Below are 13,822 nucleotides of genomic sequence, written 5' to 3' on the forward strand. Positions count from 1 at the left end.
GTGGAGGCTATATACAGGGGGTACCGGTACAGAGTCAATGTGGAGGCTATATACAGGGGGTACCGGTACAGAGTCAATGTGGAGGCTATATACAGGGGGTACCAGTACAGAGTCAATGTGGAGGCTATATACAGGGGTTCCGGTACAGAGTCAATGTGGAGGCTATATACAGGGGGTACCGGTACAGAGTCAATGTGGAGGCTATATACAGGGGGTACCGGTACAGAGTCAATGTGGAGGCTATATACAGGGGGTACCGGTACAGAGTCAATGTGGAGGCTATATACAGGGGGTACCGGTACAGAGTCAATGTGGAGGCTATATACAGGGGGTACCGGTACAGAGTCAATGTGGAGGCTATATACAGGGGGTACCAGTACAGAGTCAATGTGGAGACTATATACAGGGGGTACCGGTACAGAGTCAATGTGGAGGCTATATACAGGGGGTACCGGTACAGAGTCAATGTGGAGGCTATATACAGGGGGTACCGGTACAGAGTCAATGTGGAGGCTATATACAGGGGGTACCGGTACAGAGTCAATGTGGAGGCTATATACAGGGGGTACCGGAACAGAGTCAATGTGGAGGCTATATACAGGGGGTACCGGTACAGAGTCAATGTGGAGGCTATATACAGGGGGTACCGGTACAGAGTCAATGTGGAGGCTATATACAGGGGGTACCGGTACAGAGTCAATGTGGAGGCTATATACAGGGGTACCGGTACAGAGTCAATGTGGAGGCTATATACAGGGGTACCGGTACAGAGTCAATGTGGAGGCTATATACAGGGGGTACCGGTACAGAGTCAATGTGGAGGCTATATACAGGGGGTACCGGTACAGAGTCAATGTGGAGACTATATACAGGGGGTACCGGTACAGAGTCAATGTGGAGGCTATATACAGGTGGTACCGGTACAGAGTCAATGTGGAGGCTATATACAGGGGGTACCGGTACAGAGTCAATGTGGAGGCTATATACAGGGGGTACCGGTACAGAGTCAATGTGTGGGGGCATCGGTTAGTTGAGGTAATTGAGATAAAAATGTAAATTTAATTATTAAAGTGACTAAGCATAGATTATAAACAGAGTAGCAAACAGCGTAAATGAGGGGTCTCGGTAGCCAGGTGATTAGCTGTTCAGGAGTCTTATGGCTTAGGGGTAGAAGCTGTTAAGAAGCCATTTGGACCTAGACTTGGCGCTCCAGTACCGCTTGTCATGCGGAATCAAAGAGAACAGTCTATGACTAGGGTGGCTGGAGATTTTTTTTTTAGGGCCTTCCTCTGACACCGCCTGATATAGAGGTCCTGGAAGGCAGGAAGCTTGGTCCCTGTGATGTACTGGGCCATACGCACTACCCACTACAGCTGCGTCGATGAGAATGGGGGCATGCTCTGTCCTCCTTTTCCTGTAGTCCATAATCATCTCTTTTGTCTTGATCACGTTGAGGGAGGGGTTGTTGTCCTGGCACCACAAGGTCAGGTCTCTGACCTCCTCCCTGTAGGCTGTTTCGTCGTTGTCCTACCACTGTTGTGTCATCGGCAAACTTCATGATGGTGTTGGAGTCATGCCTGGCCGTGCAGTCATGAGTGAACAGGGAGTACAGGAGGGGACTGAGCACGCACCCTTGAGGGACCCTTGTGTTGAGGATCAGCGTGGCGGATGTATTACCTACCCTTACCACCTGGGGGCGGCCAGTCAGGAAGTCCAGGATCCAGTTGCAGAGGGATATGTTTAGTCCCAGGGTCCTTAGCTTAGTGATGAGCTTTGAGGGCACTATGGTGTTGAACGCTGAGCTGTAGTCCAAGGGCAGTGTTGAGTGCAATAGAGATTGCATCATCTGTGGATCTGTTGGGGCGGTGTGCAAATTGGAGTGGGTCTAGGGTTTTTTGGATAATGGTGTTGATGTGAGCCACGACCAGCATTTCAAAGCACTTCATGGCTACAGATGTGCGTGCTATGGGTCGATAGTCATTTAGGCAGGTTACTTTAGTGTTCTTGGGCACAGGGAATATGGTGGTCTGTTTGAAACATGTTGGTATTACAGTCTCAGTCAGGGACTGGTTGAAAATGTCAGTGAAGACACTTGCCAGTTGGTCAGCGCATGCTTGGAGCACACATCCTGGTAATCCGTCTGGCCCTGCGGCCTTGGGATTATTTTTTTTTTTTGTGTGTATGAATTTTACCTCTTTTTCTCCCCAATTTCGTGGTATCCAATTGTTTTAGTAGCTACTATCTTGTCTCATCGCTACAACTCCCGTACGGGCTCGGGAGAGACGAAGGTTGAAAGTCATGCGTCCTCCGATACACAACCCAACCAAGCCGCACTGCTTCTTAACACAGTGCGCATCCAACCCGGAAGCCAGCCGCACCAATGTGTCGGAGGAAACACTGTGCACCTGGCAACCTTGGTTAGCACGCACTGCGCCCGGCCCACCACAGGAGTCGCTGGTGCGCAATGAGACAAGGATATCCCTACCGGCCAAACTCTCCCTAACCCGGACGACGCTAGGCCAATTGTGCGTTGCCCCACGGACCTCCCGGTCGCGGCCGGTTACGACAGAGCCTGGGCGCGAACCCAGAGTCTCTGGTGGCACAGCTGGCGCTGCAGTACATGTCCTTGACCCATTGCGCTCTAGTGACTCCTTTTGCGGGCCGGGTGCATGCATGCTGACACGGTTTCCAGTTGTATGGTGTTTCCTCCGACACATTGGCTGGCTTTGCAGCGATGGGACAAGAGTGTAACTACCAATTAGATATCATGAAAAATTGGGGAGAAAAAGTACAAAAGTTTAATATGACCCGACTTTGGATACGGGAGACTCTCACGAATACGATTGTATTCTCCATTTTGCTCCACGACCACCCCCACAACTCTCATGGGACTTGTCTGAAGGTAACCTGGTACCGGTTTAGAAATAATGAATGGAAGTATAGAGGTAGTTTTTGTGCCAACAAAAAAAAGGGGTTAAATACAGTGACTTCAGAAAGTATTCACACCCCTTGACTTTTTTCACATTTTGTTGTGTTACACCCTGAATTTAAAATGGATTGAATTGAAATTTTTGTCACTGGCCTACACACAACACCCCATAATGTCAAAGTGGAATTGTGTTTTTCAAAATGTTTACAAATTAATAAAAAATGAAAAGCTGAAATGTCTTGAGTCAATACGTATTCAACCCCTTTGTTATGGCAAGCTGAAATAAGTTCAGGAGTAAAACTTTGCTTAACAAGTCACATAAAATAGTATGTTATGGGTATCCTTGTAATCGTTAAGGACTGGGGAGTTTTTCAGGATAAAAAAGAAATGGAATGGCTAAGCATGGCTGAGCTAAGCACAGGTAAAATCCTAGAGGGAAACCTGATTCAGTCTTCTTTCCACCAGACACTGGGCGATGAATTCACCTTTCAGCAGGACAATAACCTTAAACACAAGGTCAAATCTACACTGAAGTTGCTTATCAAGAAGACAGTGAATGTTCCTGAGTGGCCGAGTTACAATTTTTACTTAAATCTATGTCAAGATCTGAAAATGGTTGTCTAGCAATGATCAGCAACCAATTTGATAGAGCTTGAAAAGAACAATGGGCAAATATTGTACAATCCAGGTGTGGGAAGCTCTTAGAGACTCATAGCAGTAATCGCTGCCAAAGGTGCTTACAAAGTATTGACTCAGGGGTGTGAATACTTATGTGAATTAGATCTTTCTTTCCTTCTCAATACATTTGCAAAATATTCTATAAACATGTTTTCACATTGCCATTATGGGGTATTGTGTGTAGATGGGTGAGAAAAATAATTAGTTCATTCATTTTCAATTCCTTATAATTTTCTTTGGTACCCTCTGTTTTTAATTTATGAATGTGTTATTCAATGTGTTTCTATGGGCTATAGTAGTAAATAAATATATATTTTTATACATACATTGGTCCTAAAATTCCAAATCAAATAGCTTAATGATCCATGGTATGACCATCTTTAAACAATTCCATATGTTAGCTTAGTAGAAACCCCCTCCACACTACGATGTTGGAATAATACTGTGCGATGATTTGATATTGAGATAAAAACCGATGCATTGGGCCTTTAAAGCACTATGTATTACTCATGATTTGGGTCTGACCAAATCATGGTCTGGTAACACCAAGTGTAAAAGTTGGTGATACCAGTGGAAAATGTTAGTCTGGAGCCTTGTAATAGTAATTAACACTCATGGAAGGTGTTGATTCAGGGGAACATATATGACAGGCACTAATTTGCAATATAGCTGAAGTTGTTAGCTTGACGTTGATAACGTATTTTTATTTTACCTTTATTTAACTAGGCAAGTCAGTTAAGAACAAATTCTTATTTTCAATGACTGCCTAGGAACAGTGGGTTAACTGCTTGTTCAGGGGCAGAACGACAGATTTGTACCTTGTCAGCTCGGGAGTTTGAACTTGCAACCTTCCGGTTACTAGTCCAACTCTCTAACCACTAGGCTTAAGCAGACAGGCAGAGAACAAGAAGAAGTATATAGTGACAGCAGAGAATATGCTGAGACAGACAGCACAACAGGGAGGCAGACAAACTGTCTAGAGCAGAGGATCAGTTATAGTGGTGAGCTGTATCTCCAGTGGTGTTTTTACATATTGTATTCGTTTTAAACATGAGCTAGATAAAAAAAGTGGAGGTCCCTCTCTCCAGTCACTTGTACAGAAATGGTTGAGAAACACTGTGCAGTAATTTGAAGTGGCAGCACTACTGCCTGTGTCTAAAGGCGTATAGGGTCAGGGTGTATTTGTGTTTGGCTGGTGGCCCACCGGGGGTATATGGTGGTGATATGAGTTGACGGTGCACACAGTAATATGGGATGGTGTAGATAAAATGCTGATTTCTTGTCCCAGTCTGCCCCTGTGCTATTCAACTAAAGAATTGATCAAGATACCAAATATTTTAGTATATTCTGTAGCACTGTGGCTCTATATACTACACTAGCCAGGGCTATAGCCTACGTGAGAAGAAAAAGTAATGAATGAATATGCGGGGCCATAGGGTTTTTAAAGTACTGAGTACAACAGACATATTTTCTGGTAGGCAGACTGTCCAACAAATAAGCCATTGGTTCCCATTCTCTCTCTCTCTCTCTCTCTCTCTCTCTCTCTCTCTCTCTCTCTCTCACTCTCACACACACACACACACACACTCACACACACACACACAGACACACACACACACACACACATAAACGGGAGGTTGAGTGGACACAAGGTCCAGACAGAGGGACTGGGACTGGCACTCTAGACCATATCACTGGGCATTGCCCGCTCTTCTCCCAACCCTAAGCCCCTGTTGTTTCAGAAATTCCTCTTCTGTTCACCAGTATGCTGAACTGAACTACATCCACAACAGCCTCCCTAATATCAAGAGCTGTGAAATGCAGTATAGCCTATTGGTTTGCCTTTGAACACATTGAGGTGTTATTTATTGTGTCCAGCAACGTGTTGATTGACTGACTGTCCTGCGAAGGTTAAAAACCTGGGTTACAGAGGTGCCCAATTTACAGTAGACCTACTGTTGTGTTGCATGTTGAGTAATACATCACAGAGAGATCATACATGTACAGTACAGGAACACCTTTGTCATTCCTATCAGAGAAATTAGTGTTTACAAAATGAAAGCCGTGCCAGGTGTATACATTGAGCATTATTGTTAGGGCAGGACAATAGTGCTCAGTGTGTTTTGTTGTGAAGTGCCAGTGTGATTTAAAGCTGCTGACTGCACCAGACGCTTACATTGCACTCGCCTCTCACTGGCTCTCTCTCCCTCCGTCATTTGTATGGACACAGTCTGTCTGCCTGCACGGTTTGGTCATAGCCTGCTGTTGCCTGCCTGCCAGTCACCCACAATGGGCACATGTTCTCTCTCTTTGTCTCTGTCTCACTATCTCCCCCATATCGCATTTCTCTGATTCTCTCATTATTTCATTCACTCACTTAAATCTTCCTCTCTCTTCTCCCCCCTCCAAACACATACAGTATCTCTCTCTCGACAACTCTCTCATATACTCCATAAAGCATCTCACAGTGTAACAATCCGAAAGGCCTTCTGGTGTTTTAATTAACTAGTTGGTGGCTGTGACTGAGTCAAGGAGTTAGGGATAGGAGGAGGAAAGAGAATAGGAGGAGGAGAGGAGAGGGAATAGGAGGAGAGGAGAATGTCTTGACGAAACAATAGTCAGAGGGGTTGGCCAAACAAAGCACATCCAGATGGGATCAGACTATCTGCTGTTATTCACGAAGACATTCACAACAACAGGTGGGTCTGTTCTGATAAAGCAGAAAGCACAGGAACGCATGGAGGTTGAGGCACACACACACACACACACACACACACACACACACACACACACACACACACAACCAGAACACACTTCCTGGAAATGGGAGGGTTTGTTGGCCTGGAGTACCAACACAATACACACAATACCTCAGCCTGGTCTCATAGACTAGACGTAACATAGTAAATCCGAGATGGTCAAATTAGAATATGTTACATTTGGTTTTGTTATATAAGCTCCCGCTGGGCTCCCGAGTGGCGTAGCGGTCTAAGGCACTGCATCTCAGTGCAAGAGGCATCACTACAGTCCCTGGTTCGAATCCAAGCTGTATCACATCCGGCCGTGGTTGGGAGTCCCATGGGGCGGCGCACAATTGGCCCAGCATTGGCCAGGGAAGGCTGTCATTGTAAATAAGAATGTATTCTTAACTGACTTGCCTAGTTAAATAAAGGTTACATTTAAAAAAAATATATATATATAAGAAAACAAGAGATGGTTACAAGTGTGAGTCTCATCACGGACAAATTTAGCATTTTAGCTAATTAGCAACTTTTCTATTACTTATTACTTTTTTGCGACGTTGCAACTACATGTTAGCGAACCTTAACCCTTTTAGCTAACCCTTCCCCTAACCTTAACCCTTTAACCCAGGGGTGGGGAATTCCAGTCCTTGAGGGCCTGATTGGTGTCACAGTTTTGCCCCAGCTAACACACCTGACTCCAATAATCACCTAATCATCTTCAGTTTAGAATGCAATTTGATTAATCAGCTGTGTTTGCTAGGGATGGAGAAAAAGTGTGACACCAATCAGGCCCCCGAGGACTGCAGTTGCCCACCTCCCATCTCCTAAACTTAACTCTAACCTTAAACCTAACCCCTAGCCTAGCTAACGTTAGCAATCTAGCTAGAATTCGTAACATATGATACGTTTTCATAATTTGTAACATAGTACTTTTGCAAATTCGTAATATATTATACGTAATGGGTGATGGACATCCACAAATTAATACATACAATACGAAACTTAACATATCATACGAAATAGTATTTCACGGATTTAGGTACAGAATAATACGAAATGCTCTGAGACCAGGTTGCAGCCCTGCATGTAGAATAATCCTCAATGCAGTGAACACATGTGTCTGGTAGCTCCATTTTGTCTGCAGAATAGTCCAGTACCTCTCTGCATGCCTTTTGTTTCACAGTAAAAACACAACTGATCTTGTTGTTTGTGTTGTTCAGACCAAAACATTTCCTTTTGGTCAGACATTAAAGGGAAAACAGAAGTCTGTGGCCCTACGATAACTGCATAACTATACATGGCTGATGGAACACATATATACTTTGAGTGATTGCTCACCTCATGTTGATACTCTTGTCTACTGTTCATGAAAATAATGTGATTGGCATGATGACACGGATAATATCACATTTCCCTATCCATCTCATAAGCCTATTTGAAATTATGTTAACCACATAAAATGTATGCAGTAAAGTTGCCCAATGATAATGGGAATATTCTGCAAGAGTCATTTAGTTCCATCGTCTGTGTCCATCGGTATTTTCCGGAACATGATCTCTTCTAGGTCTTCTGAAGATAGTTTTTGCGAGTTGCCTGTCTGTCTCTCCCCTGTTCTCCCCCACCCTCTTATCCCCAGACTGCTTTATGTCTGGCTAGTCTGGGCGTCATTGAGCATGCGCGGTCGCCATGTTAGCAAGTTCTCTCCTCCCCCTTCGGTCTCGTCACACTCCGACAGCTCGAGTCACAGTGCAAGAAGGCGGACTGACTGTAGATGGCTCTTGGAACAGGGAGTGATACAGCAAACATTGGATTATAACAAAGACTTGTCTGAATGGATTAAACTGTTTTGCGAGACATTTAAGTGGATATATTCTCCTAAGGATAACCTTATGTCGGTGAAGGATTGCTTGTTTATTTATTTTTTGCTTCTGAGAAATTAAATAATGCGACTCTCCACAGTGTGTGGATAGTGATGGAGCGAGCTAACGTTACACTTCTATCTCAGCTCTCGCTTTGGATGTGTACTGCATACTCTCTTTGTGTTGTTATAGCTATTTATTTTAGATAGCTACCTATTGAGATAAGATATTAAACGACGAAATGCTGGCTTGTGTGTGAGAAAATACGCGTATGTGACTGGATAACAAGCCCATCAGCTGACGTTAGCCAACTAGCTTGTTAGCATTTCTGCTCGCCAATCGACTGTCAAACGCGAGCATTCTCCGTCACGAGAGGGGACGTTTATATACCCATAAAAGCTAAATAATCGTACCTTGTATTTAAGACGGATTTATTTATTGTCAGTTGATATTATATTGTTAAATATCAGTCTTTTGACCTAATCTTTGTCAAAACGGCGGTCCCAAAACATTGTAACGTTAGACGAGACTATCAGAGTCTAGCCGCTACCCCCTGGAATTTTTCAAAATGCACCATCCTGATTCTGCAGGAGACTCTGGCAGCGTCAGAAAGATGGCGCACCCGGCGAATTTTCCTAGAAGGGTTAGTAACATTAACACTGGCGCCGGGAGTGGCCCCATGTCAACACCAGCTAGTTCGGCTGTTAGCAACAGCCACGTCCCCGCTGAAGACTACCAATCCCCCCTCCTGATGCAGTCTCAACCCCTTGTTGGATCATCCTCCCCCGGGCCTCCGCACCCTCCCCACAGCCTGAACCTGCACTCCCAGCCACAGCCCCAGGCTCTGTCCTCTGGGTCACAGGTGAAGAAGAAAAGTGGCTTCCAGATCACTAGCGTGACCCCAGCCCAGATCTCTGTGAGCACCAACAACAGCATAGCAGAAGACACCGAGAGCTATGATGATCTGGATGAGTCTCATACAGAGGATCTTTCCTCTTCAGAGATCCTGGATGTCTCCCTCTCTAAGGCCAACGACATGGCTGGGGGTGAGAGGAGTTCCTCGGAGGAGACACTGAATAACTTCCATGAGGCGGTCACACCCGGGGCAGTCTCCCCCAACCAGCCCCCCCACTCCTTAATCCAGGGACCCCAGCACGGTGGGATGGTTAACGGGAATGTGCACCACCACCATCATCATCACCACTACCACCATCAGCAGGGGCAACATAATCATCCTCACCAGGCCCTGGCTCAGCCTCCTTCCTCAGCCCCCCACTCAACCCCCACGTCTGGAGGAGTTGGTGATGGCTCAAAGATGCCTTCTGCCATGGGGGTCCTTCTGGAAAATGTTTCAGTGGGTTCTGCCAGTGTTGCTGCTCAGCCTGTAGCAGTTGTCCCTCTCCCTAGAATGCATGGCTCTACTGCTGGTGCTACCATTAGCATAGCTAATCCCCTGACCAGCAATATTAGTATTGTGGATATGTACATCTCTTCCAATGTGCCTGTGATGGGGGGTGCTAGCAGCAGTGGTGGTGGCTTCCCCCCCAGTGTGATGAGTAGCAGTGGTGGGGTTGGAGGTTTGATGGGGAGTGGCTTTGGCAACACCAACCCCAATATCAATTTGATACAAAATCAAAGCTCTGGAACTGTGAACTCGAGCATCACTATGAATTCTGCTGCTGCCACTGCCTCTGTGGTGTTGGGGCCCTCCAGTGGCACCCAGGGTGGAGGAGCTGCCATGCCCCAGCCAGGAAAGAGCTCTGGCATGGCTTTGGCCTCAGTCCCCTCCTCCCAGCCAGCCCCAACCCTGGCTCCTGCCACCACCAGCTCCCGTTTCAGAGTGGTCAAGCTTGACTCCAGCTCAGAGCCTTTTAAAAAGGGCAGATGGACATGTACTGAGTACTATGACAAGGAGACCCCAGGTTCAGCCCCTGCCCCCTCTTTCTCTGAAGTTTCTCTTCCTAGTGGATGGGGTGTGGAGAGCATGCGACCGTGCGGGTCTGAGATTGTGACAGGGGGGTCGGAGAGAGAGGGCATCAGTGGGAGTTCAGTGAACAGCATAGTCAGCACACTGAGTCACTACACAGATAACGTTGGCAGTGGAGAGGCCGGAGGCACCCCATTACTCCAGTCTCAGTCTCACTACCAGGACTACTCCAACCCCCCTAAGGCCTTCCAGACCTCCCACCCCAGCCTCCCCATGGGGGTGTCCCAGCCTCACCTGCTGACCACTGTGGCTCCCTCAGTCCCCGCCAGTGCTCATCAGCCTGCCACAATCAACATGGCTGGCCTCAAGACCACCCTAGGCCACCCTACCACTCCCATGCCCCAACAGCCGCTCACCTACGCCCAGGCAGCCTCCATCCCAGCCCCAGCCTCAGCTCAGGGACTAGCGGGGGTGCATCAGCAGCAGATGAGCTATGCTCTTCCCCAGCAGCCTTCTGTCCCTTCCCATGCAGCCCCAGTGCACAGGCTGAGCCAGGTTGGAGGTATGCATCCAGACTACCCTCATCCCCAGGCAGGCCTACCCCAACCTGTTCTCCCACAGGCCCTGCCTGGACCCGGGCAGATGGGAGTCCCGCAGCAGCAGGTGGTTGGCTCCATGCTCCAACCCCAGGGTCTTCTCCAACAGCAGCCCCAGCTGACCTCTCTCCAGGCCTCTGTGGCAGGAACGGGGCTAATGCCTCAGACGGGCCCAGGAGTGCCCGGGTTTGGGCAGCAGCCACAAGGACACCCTCTCCCCCTGGACCACCAACATCAACAACAGCAGCAATCACTCCCGGGCCAAGCCCAAGGACTTGCCACCCAGCTTCCTGTCCCCCCTAACCAGGGCTGCCTAGCCTCCATTGTGCCTCATTCTAACCCCCAGAACGACCCCCAGTCCCAGAACAGCAGTGGACTGGCCCAATCTCAACTCCAGTCCCAGCCACCCAGGGTCAGCATGCCCCAGGCTGTGGCTGCCCAGGCCAGCGCCCTGTATGCCAGCCTGCCCTCCTTCACCACCACCCAGCTGGAGGATGCCCAGCGCCTGCTCTTCCAGCACCAGTCTGCCTTGCTGGCACAGGCCCTGCCCAAGCTGGCTGGGGAGGGTGGCTCTGAGATAGGCACAGGGCTGGGGACTGAAAGTAACCCTGCCGCCACCGCGGTCAGTGCCTTAACCGCTTCTGCCGGACTCTTCAAAGCTGTGGACGGAGACGATGATGGGTGAGTCCCAAATCTAAGCCATTAGTATAGGTTTTTGATCAATTGATTGCTTGATTTGATTTTGGGGTATAGAACAATATTTCTTAAACATATCCACTAATCCACTACAGTAGTAGGCCTGCTGATACAGACAATATAACTAAAGAGATGGTCCCATGTTTTCTCATTTATCCGCAGCTAACAGTTTGTTCCCTAATGTTGTTTCTGATGTGCTGAATGGCATTCAGACCATGAAATGTTTAGTCAGTGTTGGCCTTAAAACACAGTGTTCTGAACATGACGTTGCATTCTAGCATTGTAGCAGTGAATGCACTTTTTAGGGAGGAATCGGGGGAACCATGGTACTACCAATTATGTATATATACACTAGATGACTGATCGGGGGCGCTGTGTTGAAGCCACGTGCCTCCATTTTGGCACTCCCCTACCGTTTGTAAAAAAATAATTAAAAAAAGACAAATGCGCAATTATCTACTTTAGTTTTTGCCACATGTATTCTATTTCAGACACCTTAATGCATTCTTTAAAATGATATAATGTGAGCTAAACATCAAATAAAACACACACAAATATACAATATAATTTTCCTTAAAGGTTTATTTTTTTTGTTACTGTCCCCAATACAACAACAAATACTTAAATACATGTAATTTTGTCCTTTAAATGTTGAACTGAAATACTGTAGAATTCCATTCATTCCTACTGGGGAGTGTCAATATGGCTGACAGGTGGTTTCAAAGCCTCTCAATGGGCAATACATGGCATTGACAATCCAGGGTTAGTGTTAAAATACAGTACTTTCGGAAAGTATTCAGACCCCTTGACTTTTTCAATTTTTTTTAACGTTACAGCCTTATTCTAAAATTGATTAAATTAATCAAATGAAAATGATATTACATTTACATAAGTATTCAGAGCCTTTACTTAATACTTTGAAGCACCTTTGGAAGCGATTACAGCCTCGACTTCTTGGTAATGACTCTACAAGCTTGGCACACCTGTATTTGGGGAGTTTCTCCCATTCCTCTCTGCAGATCTTCTCAAGCTCTGTCAGGTTGGATGGGGAGTGTTGCTGCACAGCTATTTTCAGGTCTCTGGCTGGGCCATTCAAGGACATTGAGACTTGTCCCGAAGCCCCTCCTGTGTTGTCTTGGCTGTGTGCTTAGGGTTGTTGTCCTGTTGGAAGGTTAACCTTCACCCAGTCTGAGATCCTGAGTGCTCTGGAGAAGGTTTTCATCAAGGATCTCTGTACTTTGCGCCGCTCATCTTTCTCTCGATCCGGACGAGTCTCCCAGTCCCTGCCACTGAAAAACATCCCCACAGCATGATGCTGCCACCACCACAATGCTTCACCGTAGGGATGGTGCCAGATTTTCTCCAGGTGTGATGTTTGGCATTGTCTTGGCTTCATCAGTCCAGAGAATCTTAGGTACCATTAGGTGCCTTTTGGCAAACTCCAAGCGGGCTGTCATGTGCCTTTTTACTGAGAAATGGCTTCTGTCTGGCCGGTCTACCATAATGGCCTGAATGGTGGAGTGCTGCAGAGATGGTTGGCGGCCAGCTCTAGGAAAAGTCTTGGTGGTTCCAAACTTCTTCCATTTAAGAACGATGGAGGCTACTGTGTTCTTGGGGACCTTCAATGCTGCAGACATTTTTTGGTACCCTTCCCCAGATCCGTGCCTGGACACAATCCTGTCTTGGAGCTCTACGGACAATTCCTTTCGACCCCATGCCTTGGTTTTTGCTCTGACATGCACTGTCAACTGGGGGACCTTAAATAAACTGCTGTGTGCCTTTCCAAATAATGTCCAATCAATTTAATTTACCAAAGGTGGACTTCAAGTTGTAGAAACATCTCAAGGAAGATCAATGGAAACGGGATGCACCTGAGCTCAATTTTGATTCTCAGCAAAGGGTCTGAATACTTATGTAAAGTTATTTGTTTTTTTATCTTTAATAAATGTGCCAACTTTTCTAAACCTGTTTTCGCTTTCTCATTATGGGGTATTGTGTGTAGTTTGAGGGGAAAAAATGTTTTTAATACATTTCAGAATAAGGCTGTAACATAACAAAGTGGAATAAGTCAAGGGGTCTGAATACTTTCTGAATGCACTTTACATCATTGGGTACTTCCTAATGGAATGGTGCAACCTGCTGAGTGTCTGTGGTTGCTAGGACTTGTGGTGTGGTGGTTGAGCTAGTTTGGATTGGGGGAATCCAGGTCGCCACGGCAGCACCGTGTGTGGGTGAATGGGATGCCAGACTGCTGGTGAGATGGTAGACAAAACAGTGTGTGTGCGCACCCACTGTCTGAGAGAGCTGTATGCTAATCTGCCCCTCCTCCACCTTAGACACTAGACATTTACATTTACATTTAAGTCATTTAGCAGACGCTCTTATCCAGAGCG

The 13,822-nt window shown here is 46.7% G+C and overlaps 1 protein-coding gene across 1 annotated transcript in view; it reads left to right on the forward strand.

Annotated features, from left to right (window-relative positions):
- Window positions 1-8,087: 8,087 nt before the first annotated feature.
- The window catches only part of LOC115129035 (TSC22 domain family protein 1-like), a 111,652-nt gene continuing 105,917 nt past the window's right edge, over window positions 8,088-13,822 (forward strand). Inside the window, exon 1 of the mRNA XM_029659183.1 lies at window positions 8,088-11,414. Within this exon, the coding sequence (XP_029515043.1) occupies window positions 8,779-11,414 (2,636 nt within the window). The 5' untranslated portion in view covers window positions 8,088-8,778. The remainder of the gene's footprint in view (window positions 11,415-13,822) is intronic.

Source organism: Oncorhynchus nerka, linkage group LG1 (assembly GCF_034236695.1).
Source record: "Oncorhynchus nerka isolate Pitt River linkage group LG1, Oner_Uvic_2.0, whole genome shotgun sequence".
Classification (NCBI taxonomy): Eukaryota; Metazoa; Chordata; class Actinopteri; order Salmoniformes; family Salmonidae; genus Oncorhynchus; species Oncorhynchus nerka.